The 14,916-nt window shown below is 37.7% G+C and overlaps 1 protein-coding gene across 2 annotated transcripts in view; it reads left to right on the forward strand.

Moving 5' to 3' along the window:
* SMARCC1 (SWI/SNF related, matrix associated, actin dependent regulator of chromatin subfamily c member 1) overlaps positions 1 to 14,916 on the forward strand; it is a 123,730-nt gene that overhangs the window by 46,101 nt on the left and 62,713 nt on the right. For both annotated transcript variants that reach the window (XM_027957707.3, XM_042236316.2), the window contains 7 exons: positions 2,634 to 2,671; positions 5,221 to 5,342; positions 8,617 to 8,688; positions 9,395 to 9,508; positions 10,062 to 10,215; positions 11,104 to 11,217; positions 13,059 to 13,118. In XM_027957707.3, coding sequence (XP_027813508.1) covers positions 2,634 to 2,671; positions 5,221 to 5,342; positions 8,617 to 8,688; positions 9,395 to 9,508; positions 10,062 to 10,215; positions 11,104 to 11,217; positions 13,059 to 13,118 — 674 coding nt within the window. The remainder of the gene's footprint in view (positions 1 to 2,633; positions 2,672 to 5,220; positions 5,343 to 8,616; positions 8,689 to 9,394; positions 9,509 to 10,061; positions 10,216 to 11,103; positions 11,218 to 13,058; positions 13,119 to 14,916) is intronic.

Here is a 14,916-nt window from a genome sequence, read left to right on the forward strand (position 1 = left end):
GTATTTCCATTGGGTACCAAGACTCCCTCAAGGACGAAAATCTGTTAAACTAAAATGAAATAGTGTAATTTTACCAGAGAGCGATTATTGTACTACCAGCATCTAGTGAGAAGTTAATTATCCTTTGGTTTACTATGACCCAAAGGACAAAAGTTCAGTTTTGACAGCTTTACCCAGATTTCTTTCTGTTAGTCACTTCCTCTGAAAAAATAGTCCCTGTGCAGAGTAGGAGGACCAATGTTGGTAATACTGTAACTTATACTACCTCTTTGTGGCTATTTGTTTCTGACTTAAAAATCAAGGAACATGGGACTTCCCGGGTAGCCCAGTAATGCAGGGGGCCCAGGTTCGATCCCTGGTCAGGGAACTAGATCCCACATGCCACAGCTAAGACCTGGCACAGCCTAAAGAAATAAATAAAATGTTTGAAAAAAAAAAATCAAGGAACAGTGCCCATCTATATGTTACAGGAGTTCATGTCAGGTGTCATTCTATATTTGTGTGCATTTTTGCATAAAACCACGTTAGCCCCAGTTTATAATTAGGAAATGAAGACTTCTGGGGTTCAGGAACATTCCTAAGCGCACAGCTGCTAAGTGAGAGAGCCCAGACCCAGGTCTGCCAGTAGCGCAGTGCTTTGTCTCACTGCACTCTGCTCCTTTCTGTCAGCCTCTCTCTCATGCTCACTGGTCTTTCAGTTTTGTGAAGTCATCAGGTACATCCCCACCTGAGGCCCTTTGATTTGGCTTATTTCCCTCTGTGAAATGCGTGCTTTGTCCTTCTCTCAAGTTTTAGCTTAAATGTCACCTTTTCAGAGAGGCTTCCTGGTATATGGGCTCTGAAAGATCTACCCACTCAACAGTGTCTTTATTTTCTGTATAGCAGTTGTCAGCATTTGATATCTTTTATTTTCTCTTCAGTCTCCTACCACTTATAACTGGAATGTAAGCTCCATAAATACGGGGGCTTTTTCTTTTTCATCATTGTGTCTTTAGCATTTGGACAGTGGCTGGTGCGTAATAGGTAATAAATAAAATTAAGTTAAATGTCTGAATGCTAGTTCCTTATTATCTGTTAAAATACTATATTTATGTCATCTAAAGGATATATTTATATCCTCTAAAGCAGGGGTTGGCAAACTTTTTTTCTAAAAAGGGCCAGATAATAAATATTTTAGGCGTCTTGGACTATAAGGTTTCTGGTACAACTAGTCAAGTTTGCCATTATAATGCAGATGCAGTCATCCATAATATATAAACAAATAATCATGGCTTATTCCAATAAAACTTTTATTTATGGACACTGAAATTTGAATTTCAGTTAATTTTTAAAATTTAGTCATTCAAAAATGCAAAAATCACTCTTCACCTGCAGGTGAGATAGGAATCCCCCAGACCATGCCCAGATTTGGAGCTTCTCTGGAAGGACTGGTGGAACTCAGCATTCAGTTGTCTGCGCAGCTGACATATATCAGAGCGACACAGGCAGCGTGAGCAGATCGTAAGGGAAGGGACACAGGCAGAGTCTGCACGCAGGCTTCCTCCCGCGCGCTCGCTCACCTGAGGGGTCACACGGTGTGCACTCTTCTGTGGCAGCACATGTGCAGTGTTTCCAGCCACAGAAGCCCCTGTGAGAGTCCAAGATGAGTGTTTTTATTGGTCATGCAGGGTACCCTCTGCCTAACACACAGCAAAATTTCACGCTGCAGAGATTCATCACAAGCTGTGTTGTGCCACGGTCTAGGCGCAGTGCACCACCCTTGCTATCAGTTAACTATCGGTTAGGAACACACCAAGTCACTTCCCCAGATTCCCTACAGAAACAAGCAGTGGGCCAGATTTAGCCTGTGGGCTAGAGATCCTGACCCCTAGTCTGAGCAGTTTATTTAGTGCTTTCAAAGCAGATTCTTAGAAATATTTGCTGAATGAATAATGGCAAAATACTGAAGAGATGGCTTCCTTGTATATTCTTTAAGCTTTACAGTGCTTCATCACTGCCAAGAGTCAGGATAATTATATTAAAAATATTACAGGAAGTTAATAATGTAATTATTTGTGCTGTAACCTCTTACCCTTTCCACTGTGGAAAGTTATCTGCCTTTCTGCTATTGAAGTCAACTATTTAAATTATACATGGATTTGCCTCTGTTCTTTTGCAAGGCTAGCATTTAGGTCCTGGAGTCCCTATCCTCAGAAGGTATATAAACACTCTTACCAGAACTTTGTCCATAGGGATTGATTATCACCACCTCCTTTACTCCTCATTCTTTACTCATTTCCTCTGGGATCTGAAATGTCATTACTTCATTTCACTAAACTTCAGGAGGCTGGAGCCCTAATCAAGTCCGTTACCTGTTATTAAGTAAGATTGTGACTAAGATTGTAGGCCAAGCAGTAATTAATTATAAATTCCCTATTGTTGGAAATCTTTAATGATTTGTGCTTTGAATTTTTACTCACCTCTATGCTCCTGTGTACAGATCTCATTTACTGGATTATTCACAGTGAATTTGCTTTAATAATGCTCTCCTTTTTGCCTTGTCTCTGTCCAGTATCATTTCCTTAAACCTTAAAGTTTCCAAGTAATCCAAAGAACGTTTACCTGTTAAATCAATTCTGTGTTTGATTTTGCAGATGAGCAGGATGAAGAAACAGTCACGACAGGAGGAAAGGTAATGATTTATTTAGTTAGGCCTGGTGCAGTGGTAACTCTTAAGGGTCCTATGTGTTCAGCAGTAGACATATTGAACTGCAGGTGTCCTTAGAAATATTCTGAGATCCTTCTGATTTTTTAAATTTGTTTAACAACCCCTCCCCACCCCACCCCCCCCAGATAGTTTGTCTTTCTTGACCCCCTACAATGCTATCAGGAGGAATTGCCATTCTCCCAGGTAAGCGTTTCTCATGTACTGTGGTTTCTGGTTCCGTTTCTCTCCTGGTTTCATGTGAAAAATCAGCTGTGCAGTGTTCCAGGTGGGCAGAGACAGTGCCTTGCTTTGATTTTCTCACTCCCATTTCTGTTAGTGCAGCCCCAGTCCACGACTGATGAAGCTTTTGATCATGCTCTTCACCTCTTTTGAATTTTACAGTTACTTCATGTTTCATCAGTTCTGCTCTGGAGACATACGAGTAATTAAGGTCTTGGATGATGTTGCATTTCAGGCAGGGTTTGCTTCTCTTTAAATAAATAGCCCCAGTATTTATTCAGGCTGTAATCTCTGTGTTAAGATGTGTAACTAATGCTTAATCTCTGTGAAATAACTTCCTTAATGCTGAAAATGAATAGTTCTTTTTTTTCTTTTTCAGTGAGTCAGAGAACTTCCCCATAGTGACATTTACTGTTTTTTATACATTCATGAAATGAAAATATTCATGACAGGATTTCAAGGAAAAGTATTTCAAGAAACTCTTGTGTAGATGCCTTTTTAACTGAATCATTCTTATGATTTTTTCTTTGAAATCAAACTTCTGTATTCAGAGAAGTATTCTGTATTCATCAACTTATTAATGTTGATGAATATTATGCTTGTGAGAAGATGTCATCATTTAGAGTATATAATATTGTGTGGTAGTAAAAGAGCAAAATACAAGCCAAAGAATTTCCCAATTTTTTAACATCAAGAATGAGAGTAATTTTGAAATTGTGGACAAGTTTTTTGTATAACTTAAAGCTAAGACAGTTAGAGGTGGTTACTCCAGTAACTGGTCCCACAATGTCATTCTGCTTTTTTCCTCATTGAGATGATTAAACTCTAGACTGTCAGCTTTTATTCATTTCAGTGCCAACTTCTCCCTGCTTTTCCTCAAGAAAATTTTCTGAATTGAATCACATTGAATTTGTAAAACCTATGGCGCAAAAGCAACTTAAGCATGGTTTTCACTAGCTTCCCTGGTTTGGGAAATAAAATTTCTTACCTTTGTAATCAATATTAACACTTTTGCTTTAACATTATTTAAGTAACAACCAGTTTCCTTAGTGCTTTCATACTTTAAATTTTTTTGATACGCATTGATCTTAAGGAAACTATTGTCTTAAGTCTAGCACTAACTAGATCCTTACCAGAAATAAAGGTTGAATTACCTTAAATGTAGAAATTAAACTCTGGGACCATTATAAAAGAATGTGATTCAAAACTTGACTGCTTTCTTAAAAGAGTTTCTTTCATAAGGTTAAAACAGTAAAAGCACCACAGATAAAAGGCTAACAGAAATAACCCTATACAGTTTGAAAACACCTCAGTGTCAAAAAACTTATTTCCTATCGTATCTTGATAAAAATGTTCAATGTGAAGTTAATTATAAGGAATCATTGAGTTAAATAGAGATTGGAAGATACTCTACAAGCCATCGTAAAACTCCTCCTCCTCCTCGCAGAAGGAGGAGCAGGTTAAAGGAGACTAAAGAGACGCACATGGACTCTGTGATCAGGTTCTGGTTTGGGGAGAAAAATCTGTAATAGACATTTCTGGGACACTTGGATCCATTTGAATGTAAACTGTATGTTAAATGATATTATTTAAAAGTGATTATTATAGTATAAAAATATTCTTCTGTTTTGACCTAGTGCAGTGGTATTTGCAATTACTATTAGCAAAGCCAGGTTTTTAGGTGAATTCATTTGTAAAACCTCCATAAATATGATAAAAGTCAGCTAATTTCTGGCAGTGAGAATGGTTAACAGTATAGGCCCTCTAGCTGGATTTCCTGAAATTTAGTCCTGTTGATGTCATACTAGCTCTGTACATCATTTTCTCATCCGCAAAAGAGATGATAAATAGTACCTGCTGTTACTGTGAGAAGTTTAAGTGAGGTATAGCTGTTGGTGGATGCTTAATACTCAATCTTTGAAGTTGTAGAAACTTGATCATTAGGTCTTACTAGTATCATTGAGCTAACCTCCTTATAAATTGAGAACTAGTCATTTAGATTTCTGATCCTAGGATTAGGGAAAACTAGACAAATACGATGCAGGCTACTGTGGAAAAAGTTTCAGGCCGCCTTTGAGTTGATTCCCTGATCTGTTAAAAAGGAGGAATAAAATCTGCTCTCTCATCTGGACATCTTGTGAAGGTACCTTTAAAAACTGTGAAAAGCTATTTTTCCTTGACATTTGTTTTCCTAGTCCTTGAAATTGGATCAACTAGCTGCATTTTCTCTAAACTGCTGTCAGAAGTTTGAAAGCTATTCCTTATCTCTCTAAACTTTGGCTTATTTTCTGTAGGAAGATGAAGATCCTGGCAAAGGTGATCAGAGTAGATCCGTTGACCCTGGTGAAGATAATGTGACTGAGCAGACCAATCACATTATTATTCCTAGCTATGCATCGTGGTTTGATTATAACTGGTGAGTGTGTGCTTATATCTGTGAACTTGGCACTGAGGAGTGGGGACACTGTCCTTGAAACAGTACTGTGCTCTTCTGCCCAAGTCCTCTCATCGGTAATCCCTGTCACACTAGATGATAGGGGATGGAAAGTTATTTTAACTCTGGAATGTGTTCTTTTAGTTGTTTTACTTAGGGATAGAAACTAGATTATGTTGTAATTTAGGGTTATAAAATTTTATAAACTGAAGCCTAACTCATTTGGTGTCAGTTTTAGTTCAGACAGGCAAATGCTTGAGTATTTAATTATTATGAGATACTGATGTTTATTGTATGATTTTTAAACAGATTAAGAAAATAATTTTGTGTATGTAGTTTTGGCTGTGCTGCTTCATTGCCATGCGGTCTCTTCTCTAGTTGAAATGAGCAGGGGCCGCCATCTGGTTGTTGGATGCAGGCTTCTCTTGTGGTGGAGCATGGGCTCTAGGATGCACGGGCTTCAGTCCTTGTGGCACACAGGGTCAGTAGTTGTACTTCACGGACTCTAAATAATAGAGTGCAGGCTCAGTAGTTGTGGCTTATAGGCTTAATTGCTCTTGTGAGATCTTCCTGAACCAGGGTTCCAACCCCCGTCTTCCATATTGGTAAGTGGATTCTTTACCACTGAGCCACCAGGGAAGCTGTGTGGTTTCTAAATGTTATGGAAATACATAAAGAAAAACTCCTCTGACTACCCAGTCATGGCTTTCTGTTAATGGGAAACAGGAGCCCTTTCACATATAAACCCTGGCATGTAAAAGAGTTCAAGAAAACACTCATCTTAGCATCTTCCTTGTCCTTTACCACAACCACTGTGGCATCCTTGGAACATGGATGGAAATAAATGCAGACCTAGATATCTTACTTCCTGATTACTTTTGAAGTGTAACTGTTCCTATCAGGGTGATTTTTGACAGTTTTTTATTTTAAAATAAATGTACCAGAACTCTAAATAGATTAGTTTCTTTAAGGTCCAGCTTAGACGGTAAAGCGTCTTTCTACAATGCAGGAGACCCGGGTTCGATCCCTGTGTTGGGAAGATCCCCTGGAGAAGGAAATGGCAATCCACTCCAGAACTGTTGCCTGGAAAATCCCATGGACAGAGGGGCCTGGTAGGCTACAGTCCATGGGGTCGCAAAGAGTTGGACACGACTGAGTGACTTCACTATATCACTATACTCAGTCTAGTGATGCCACCCTCACTCTGAATCTCGTGGTCCTGTTTGGACATTTTGCCTGCTTTCAATGGTTTTTGTGTTATTTTTAAGGATATATGTGCCTGTATATCCTTATATACATACATATGTGTGTATGTGTATACATATATTATACACACACACACATACATACGTATCTATAAAACCGCCTTAGAAGAATAAGGTGGATGGTCTACTTGAGTCAAACCTTTTTTTCCCCAAACCAGAAGGTATGGTTTCTACTGTTGAGACTTTTCAGCATACTTTTTAAAACTTAACTCTTGATGCTGTTTCTCAGTGTTATGAATAAGTGGAAGCTGAAACAGAATAAGTAAATAGCTCTACTTTGAAGGTCAGTCTTCATTACATTCATTATGATGTTAAATGAGTTTTAAATTTGGAAGTTACATTATTGTTAATTAAAAAGATTCAGAATGGTTTGAGAAACTAGCATTTTCCTCTCAAAAAAGGAGAAAGTCGTAACAGTATATAACATTGTATGTTTTTATAGGTTCCAGAAACACTTCCATTCGCATGTCACAGAGTGCTGTTAGGTGGACAGTAGAGGTATTAGTTATATCCCTGTTTATAGATGAGCTAACTGCTGTCTCAGTTGAAGTGTTTCAGTTGCAGGGTTGATCATTGGAAGAACTCAGGCTTTCTAATTCTGGATACCACTCCTTCCACTACTTGACTCATTCACAGAACCTAAGGAATCGGCTGCCAGTACTTCAGACATAGATTTTGAAAAAGAAAGTGCTTGTGATTACATATTCTTTTGTGTTTTGTACTTGGTGAAATTGTTTTTTTGGCTTCTTCCTAACCTGTAACATAACATAACATGTTAGAACCAGTTTGTAATTACTTACAGTTACTCTTTTTATAGTAAAACCTGGAATTTCATTATACTAGATCTATGGAACATATTTGATCTTAGAAATTATCTTCTTAGACGTTTCCAGGTGATTCATTTTATTTATAGTATTTGGTAATATTCATTTCAGATAATTTAAATGTTAGCAGATAAAGAAAGAGTGAATGCTTTTTTTTGTATTCACAGACTATTGATCTGCTTTTTCCCATGCAATCTCTGTACCTGGAAAGCCACTGAGAAACTAAAATGTATCATTTGGAAAAACGTCGGTGCATGCATAGTCTTGTCCGACTCTTTGTAGTCCTGTGACTGTAATCTGCCAGGCTACTCAGTCCATGGAATTTCTTTAGGCAAGAATAATGGAGTGGGTTGCCATTTCCTCCTCCAGGGGCTCTTCCTAACCCGGGGACTGAATCTTGAGTTTCCTGCATTGGCAGGCGGGTTGTTTACCACTGAGCCACCATTAATGTCTAAACTCTGTGCTAAACGTACAGTTGGTTCATTTGTAGAATGTTTCGGGCCTGATCATTTTACATGGTTTCTACAGTGCTTATCACCTGTGTAACATTTTATAAAATTATCAACGCTTTTATTTAAATGTTAAAATTTAGTGCTGTGATCTTTATTTTTAAAAGTAGTAAGTCACTAAACTGTATTAAAAAATTAAGTTCACTTCAAAGTTTCTGAGGACTGGTCAAAAACATGCACTAATGTTGAATCTGAGAACTGATCAATGTCAATTCCACTGTCTTTTGGTTATTCATTTCACCAATTTGTTGCCATACCAGTTACTGTGATTTTTGTCCTATGATTTCCAAAGAACTTCTTGTATCTTCTGGCTCTTCATCTAGTTATGGTATATTAGGAAAATTCCATAAAATCTAAAGCCTTCAATGTGTTGGTAGAACTTTTTGAGTTTGGTTATGTGAGTAGAAAGACTGTAGTTACAGTATTAGAGGTGAGAAAGGGAAATCTGTTTTGAACTTCTGGTTTATATTTTCTTTAGTTTTATTATTACATACTCTCAATACATAGGAACTTTTGCAGGCCAATTAAATTTTGCAAGTAGTGCTCAGTTTTTGGTTTTATCCAGTTTTACTTTGAAAATTAAACAAGCTTAACTCAAATTTCAGGATTTTGATTTTCTAAGAGGACTCTTAATTGTTTCTCTCTCTTTTCTCTTCAGTATTCATGTGATTGAACGGCGTGCTCTTCCTGAGTTTTTCAATGGAAAAAACAAATCCAAGACCCCAGAGATGTGAGTGAAATGTGAAAATGTGATCCTAATACTGATCTGATACTGATATCGATTTTAGTGGGATCAGTATTTAGAAAACCTGACTATTTGGATGTGCTTGGCAGGGGCTTCTTAAAGCACTCTTCTTAGTTAATATTTGCTAATGTCAGAGTCACCGCACGGTGCTGAATTCTAGCTCCACTGACTAGCCTTGTGGTCTGGGGACAAATTCTTTAATCCTCATCTATAATTGGAATAATAGTAGATCCTACCATATAGAGAGATTGTGAGGATTATATGTGTTACCACACAGAAAGTGCTTAGACCTAAGGCTGGCGCACAATAAATTGTAGGTATAGTGTAGTGTAGTTAGGGAGACAGCCTGAGTAACCAAGTGTTATTTGCAAATTTTGCAGGCAGCTAAGGATTTATCGATTCACCTCTGTGACCAAGGTTATGCTTGTTTTACTTCACATTAACTTCATCACATTACTCTATTGTACTTATTGTTACATGTTAGCAGACAGTTGTTTTGTGTTTTAGGGATTCTTACCCTGAGTTGCATGCATGACTGTTAATAGTCGGTACAGTATCACTCTGATTTATTGGCCTGTTGTCTTAACTTTTTGGTTTGTTTGCCAGAGGAATGTGAAACTACTTTGCTCTGTGAGTTACTGTTTTTGAAAGGATGTGGGTTCACCTTACAAATTTGGCCATTACTTTTTAGATACTTGGCATATCGAAATTTCATGATTGACACATACCGCCTAAATCCCCAAGAATATTTAACCAGCACTGCTTGTCGGAGGAACTTAACTGGAGATGTGTGTGCTGTGATGAGGTAAGAATGTCTGGACTTTTTCTCAGATATTTCACTGCAGATGGTTACTGGTACTTCGCTAATGTTAGGCTGATTAAACTGGATGTTTTCTTGGTTAATAAAATACCTAAAGCAGCATCTTTTTTTAAATTCACATCTTATATCTTTTAATCATAAACTGACCATAGATAGAGAGTGGGTTAGGATGGGGAGTGAATAAGCTCTGTGCCCTAAATCTGTCTAAAGAAAAGAAAACAGTAGATTCCATTTGTAAGTTTGGTTTATGTGTGAGTTCTTTCACCATGGACCTACACAGGCATTTGTTCTCATTTCTGTGGTTGAAATGATTAGGCTTTCTACTTGGTTTGGGGGTGCTATATTATTAACATTATTTTGAGTTTGTAGAGACTGTCCCTCAAACCAAAACTGTCGGTTACTTTGTGAAGGTTCATAACCTGCAAAAGAACATTTTTACTTGTTTTTTTTTTTTTTTTTTTTAAAGAAATGTAATGATGGTTATGAAGATGATGAGGTACATTCTTTAGATTTTAACTTTCAGATATTTATCCTTCAGGGTTCATGCCTTTTTAGAACAGTGGGGGCTTGTTAATTACCAAGTGGATCCAGAAAGTCGACCCATGGCAATGGGGCCTCCTCCAACTCCTCATTTCAATGTGTTAGCTGATACCCCTTCGGGGCTTGTTCCTCTACATCTTCGATCACCTCAGGTAAATTAATACCACCTATTCTTCAGGTCTGGTGGTTCAGATGATAAAGAACCTGCCTGCATTGCAGGAGACCAGGGTTTGATCCCTGGGACCGGAAGATCCCCGGAGAAGGATATGGCAACCCACTCGAGTATTCTTGCCTGAAAAATCTCATGGACAGAGGAGCCTAGTGGGCCAAAATCCATGGGGTCACAAAGAGTCGGACATGACTGAGTGACTGACAGTTTCAGTTTTCATTCTTCAGGTCTGGGTGACAACAGACAACCATTTCTAGTATTTGTTTTCAAGAATTACTGTTATATAATTGTGCTGTCTCTTAGCTGGTAGGTGGTGTTTGTTTTTATCTGTTGTAAATGTTTGAGTCCATAAGAATGTTTTATGTTTTAAGATAATGCTGTCTCCTTAATCCTAAGAGTCTGTGCTTTATCTTATCATGTTACAGATTTACTTTCATAACTCATATGATTCCTTTATCACCTCTGGCATCAAAGACAGTAATCAAGAAACAGACTGTTTAAATTGTTTAGAACTTCTTCCCTTTCGTTAACATTTGGAAAATCGACATCTATGCACACATTCTTGAAAAGATGATTATGTCAGTCAGATTATGTGTATCATTGTATTGGAATAACACAAAGGAAACCTATAAATTGCCCCCACTGTGAAACATTAAAGAAAATTTGTCTGTTGTCTCTATGACTTAAGAGAGGCAAAAAAAAGTTTCTTACATGTTGAAACTTTGTTAGTTTAGCGTAAGGGTTGTTTTTTTTTTTGGTAGAATCTCCACCAGGCGTCATTTAAGTGCCAGTATTAAACAGCTTAAAAAACTTCTGTCCCCTTGACTTTGTAGAGGTTAGTACAGCCATTTATCGTTTATTTGACTCATAGATTCCTGCTGCTCAGCAGATGTTAAATTTTCCTGAGAAGAACAAGGAAAAACCAATTGATTTGCAGAACTTCGGTCTTCGTACTGACATCTACTCCAAGAAAACCTTAGCAAAGGTAAGGATTTTTTGATAGGAACTTATGGACTACAATCTAGCATATCCTAATTTTCCTTTTTACTTCTAAGAAGCAGCATTTTCTGTAAGCAACTTGCTTTACTTTCTGTAGGGTAAGAAGATGAGCTGTCTTCATAAATCTGATGGCATTTTATAGAAGTCACTATATGGTATAGTTAGAAGATAGATATATAAAAGTAACTTTGATTAATATGTTAAAGAAAATGAGGGGAAAATGGAGAATTTCAACAGAGAAAGTGAGTATATAAAAAGAATCAAATACCTATTGAACAGTTAAAACTATACCTGAAATTAACCCATTGGATGGGTTTAACAGAAGACTGGACACAGCCAAAGACAGGATAGATATATTGAAACACGAAGAGAAAAAATATGGTTGAAGTTGAGGGGATAGGACAAAGAGAAAAGAAGGCAAGAGACTCATGAGATACGGTCAGAAGAAGGATTCATTTATCATTAATAGAGACCCATAAGGGGAGAGATAATGGCACAGAACTGATATTTGAAAGTGTAAGGGTTAAAAATTTTCCATAACTAATGAAAAAATAACAATACCCAGAATAAGAGAGATTGAATACAGAGAAAAGCATGCTTGGGCATTTGATGTTTAAAAGTTGATGTGTTAAAGCAACCAAGGAGAGTGGGGGTGGAAGTGGGCATATGAAAGTCAATGGCACAATGATAAAACTGATGTCTGAAAAAAGAAAGAAAAAAAAAACTGATGTCTGCCTTTTCGGCAGAAATGTTAGGAGCCAGAGGACAATGTAAAAATAGTTTTAAATGCTGAAAGGGAAACTGTCACTCTGAAATTCTGTATTCAATAGAAATACCTTTCAAAATTGAAAGTACAGTAAAGACCTTCACAGACATTCAAAAGGTGGAACTAGCTCAAGGTGTAGGAAAGCTGAAGGAAATTCTTGAAGTTGGAGGGTAGTGATTCCAAGTGGAAGCACATGATGGTTAGGAAGGAATAAAGACCATAGGAACAGTTATATTGAATTGCACGTTAATGGTTTTAATGTTTTAATTGAGCAGCAGAGATTGTCAAATTAGATGAAAAATTGAGAACATATGTTGTCTGAGACACTCAAAATATAAAGACACATACTAAATGAAAATGAATGGGAAAGACATACCTTCTAAACAAAAGAAAGCCAAAATCACTATATTAATATTTATAAACGTAGATATCAAAACAAGTTGTTTTACCAGAATTAAATAGAGGCATCTCATAATGATAAAGGTATTAATCAATCAAGAGGACACAAGCTCACTTGTAAGTTGTCAAAGATTCTCTTGAAAAAAGTGATTTGGAGTTTAGGGAGTCACTTGGAGATTTTATTAATCAAGAGATGTTAAATATGAGATATATGGACCTGTTGCAGTTGGAGTGAACTATCTGCCAGAGTGCCCTATGTGTAGTACAGTTTGTCCTTAAATCTTGGATAAAGTACAGCCTTCAAGGTATACCAAACATTAGTTTTATGTTTTAATATTATATTGCATCCATAGTGTGAGTTAAAATGCTATGCTGTTGTAGATTCAAAAGGTGTTTTTAAATATCAAAGTAGTAGAAATGAGTAGTATAAGTGATCCATGTCTAGGTAGTCCATGAGTTCTTGGTAGACAGCAAGAAATCTTTGAAATAAAACAGCCTTTCTCTTGGGAGTTTAAGTTGCTTACATGTTTTATTCCTGTTATTTAGGGACTTATTTTGGTGGTTTGCAGAAAACAGTCCCTGGAACTTAGAAAGGAGCTCTGATGAGCTCCATATTCAGCCTTTAGGAATGAGTTAAATAGTTTCTGGATTTTCTCCTTTAGAGTAAAGGTGCTAGTGCTGGAAGAGAATGGACTGAACAGGAGACTCTGCTACTCTTGGAGGTAAGCACATTAATGGTGGACTCCCTTTATTCTTACGAGATGGGTGCCAAGTTTCTGTGCCTAGCATTTTAAATAAACCTTTGAAATTTATCCTAAAAATATTAAATCCATGCAGTGAGTTTTAATAGAATATTCTTGGGCTGTTAAAGTTTGTATATCACACTAGAGGTAACGTGCTGGCTGTCAGTAGGGGAGATCAAGCTTGGATATGTGTTATTTTGGCACGGGTTAGTTTTTTTATTTTAAATCTGTTACCAACAAATACTGGAACTTTCCCAAGGTAGTCTAGATTTCTAACTCTTCCTCCATGATTAGAAGTTCTAGCAACTCTGGACCCTCGTTTTCACACAGCAGTAATTATCTCCTTGGCCTTGGGTAGCAGATGTTCCTTTGAATTGGGGCATTTCTTCATATCCAGTTTTTAACTTAGACCATGTCAGTCATTGTAGACTAATTCCCTAGAGTTGCTATGCATTTGAGCATACAACCTCCATATCTCCCAAAAGGATTTCAGAAAAGGGACTGAAAATATCTGCCATTGAAAAAATTACCTTGTGAATGAAAGGTGAAGGCTGTGATGAATCCCTGATTATACACAATATCTCTGTCCATCAGCACGTTGCTTTTTTCAGTTTCCTTATGTCTTTGGAGATTCTTGCAGATCTCTTAATTGTACTCTGAAGGGTAGGAAAAAGAATCTTTGGTTTCATATTTGCCATTTTCAGAGGAGAACTGTTTGTCTTCAGTTCAGTTCAGTTGCTCAGTCATGTCTGACTTTTTGTGACCCCATGAACTGCAGCATGCCAGGCCTTCCTGTCCATCACCAACACCTGGAGTTTACCCAAACTCAAGTCCATTGAGTCAGTGATGCCATCCAACCATCTCATTCTCTGTCGTCCCCTTCTCCTCCTGTCCTCAATCTTTCCCAGCATCAGGGTCTTTTCAAATGAGTCAGCTCTACGCATCAGGTGACCAAAGTATTGGAGTTTCAGCTTCAACATCAGTCCTACCAATGAACTGCCTGGACTGATCTCCTTTAAGATGGACTGGTTAGATCTCCTTGCAGTCCACATGACTCTGAAGAGTCTTCTCCAACACCACAGTTCAAAACCATCTATTCTTTGGTGCTCAGCTTTCTTTATGGTCCAGCTCTCACATCCATACATGACTAGGGAAAAGCCATCTCTTTGACTAGATGGATCTGGATTTTCATAATTTGCTTGTCCATTAGGTATATTGTTTTAGTTTATTAGGCAAGTCTGTTACCACCTGTAGTTAGAAGCAGGAGAAATATCCTAATGGCTTTTTCAGATAATTAGTATTCTTTGATAAAGGTGTCTGCCCTGCCTCCCCCCCCCCCCACGTTTTTTAGAAACATACTGAAGGTTTGTGGGGATCTTGATTAAGCAAGTCTGTTGGTGCCATTTTCCCAACAGTATTTGTTCACCTTGTGTCCGTGTCACATTTTGGTGACTCTCAGAATGTTTTAAACTTTTTATTGTTAATTATATTTTTTTACAGTGATTTGTGGTTTTAGATGTTACTATTTCAAAAATATCATTCACTGAAGGCTCAGATGATGGTTATGGGCTTCCTTGATAGCTCAGCTGGTAAAGAATCCGCCTGCAATGCAGGAGACCCAGGTTTGATTCCTGGGTTGGGAAGATGCTCTGGAGAAGGGATAAGGCTACCCACTCCAGTATTCTTGGGCTTCCCTCGTGCCTCAGCTGGTAAAGAATCCGCCTGCTGGGTTCGATTCCTGGGTTGGGAAGATCCCCTGGAGAAGAGGACAGCTACT

The sequence above is a fragment of the Ovis aries genome, chromosome 19 (assembly GCF_016772045.2).
Source record: "Ovis aries strain OAR_USU_Benz2616 breed Rambouillet chromosome 19, ARS-UI_Ramb_v3.0, whole genome shotgun sequence".
Taxonomy (NCBI): domain Eukaryota; kingdom Metazoa; phylum Chordata; class Mammalia; order Artiodactyla; family Bovidae; genus Ovis; species Ovis aries.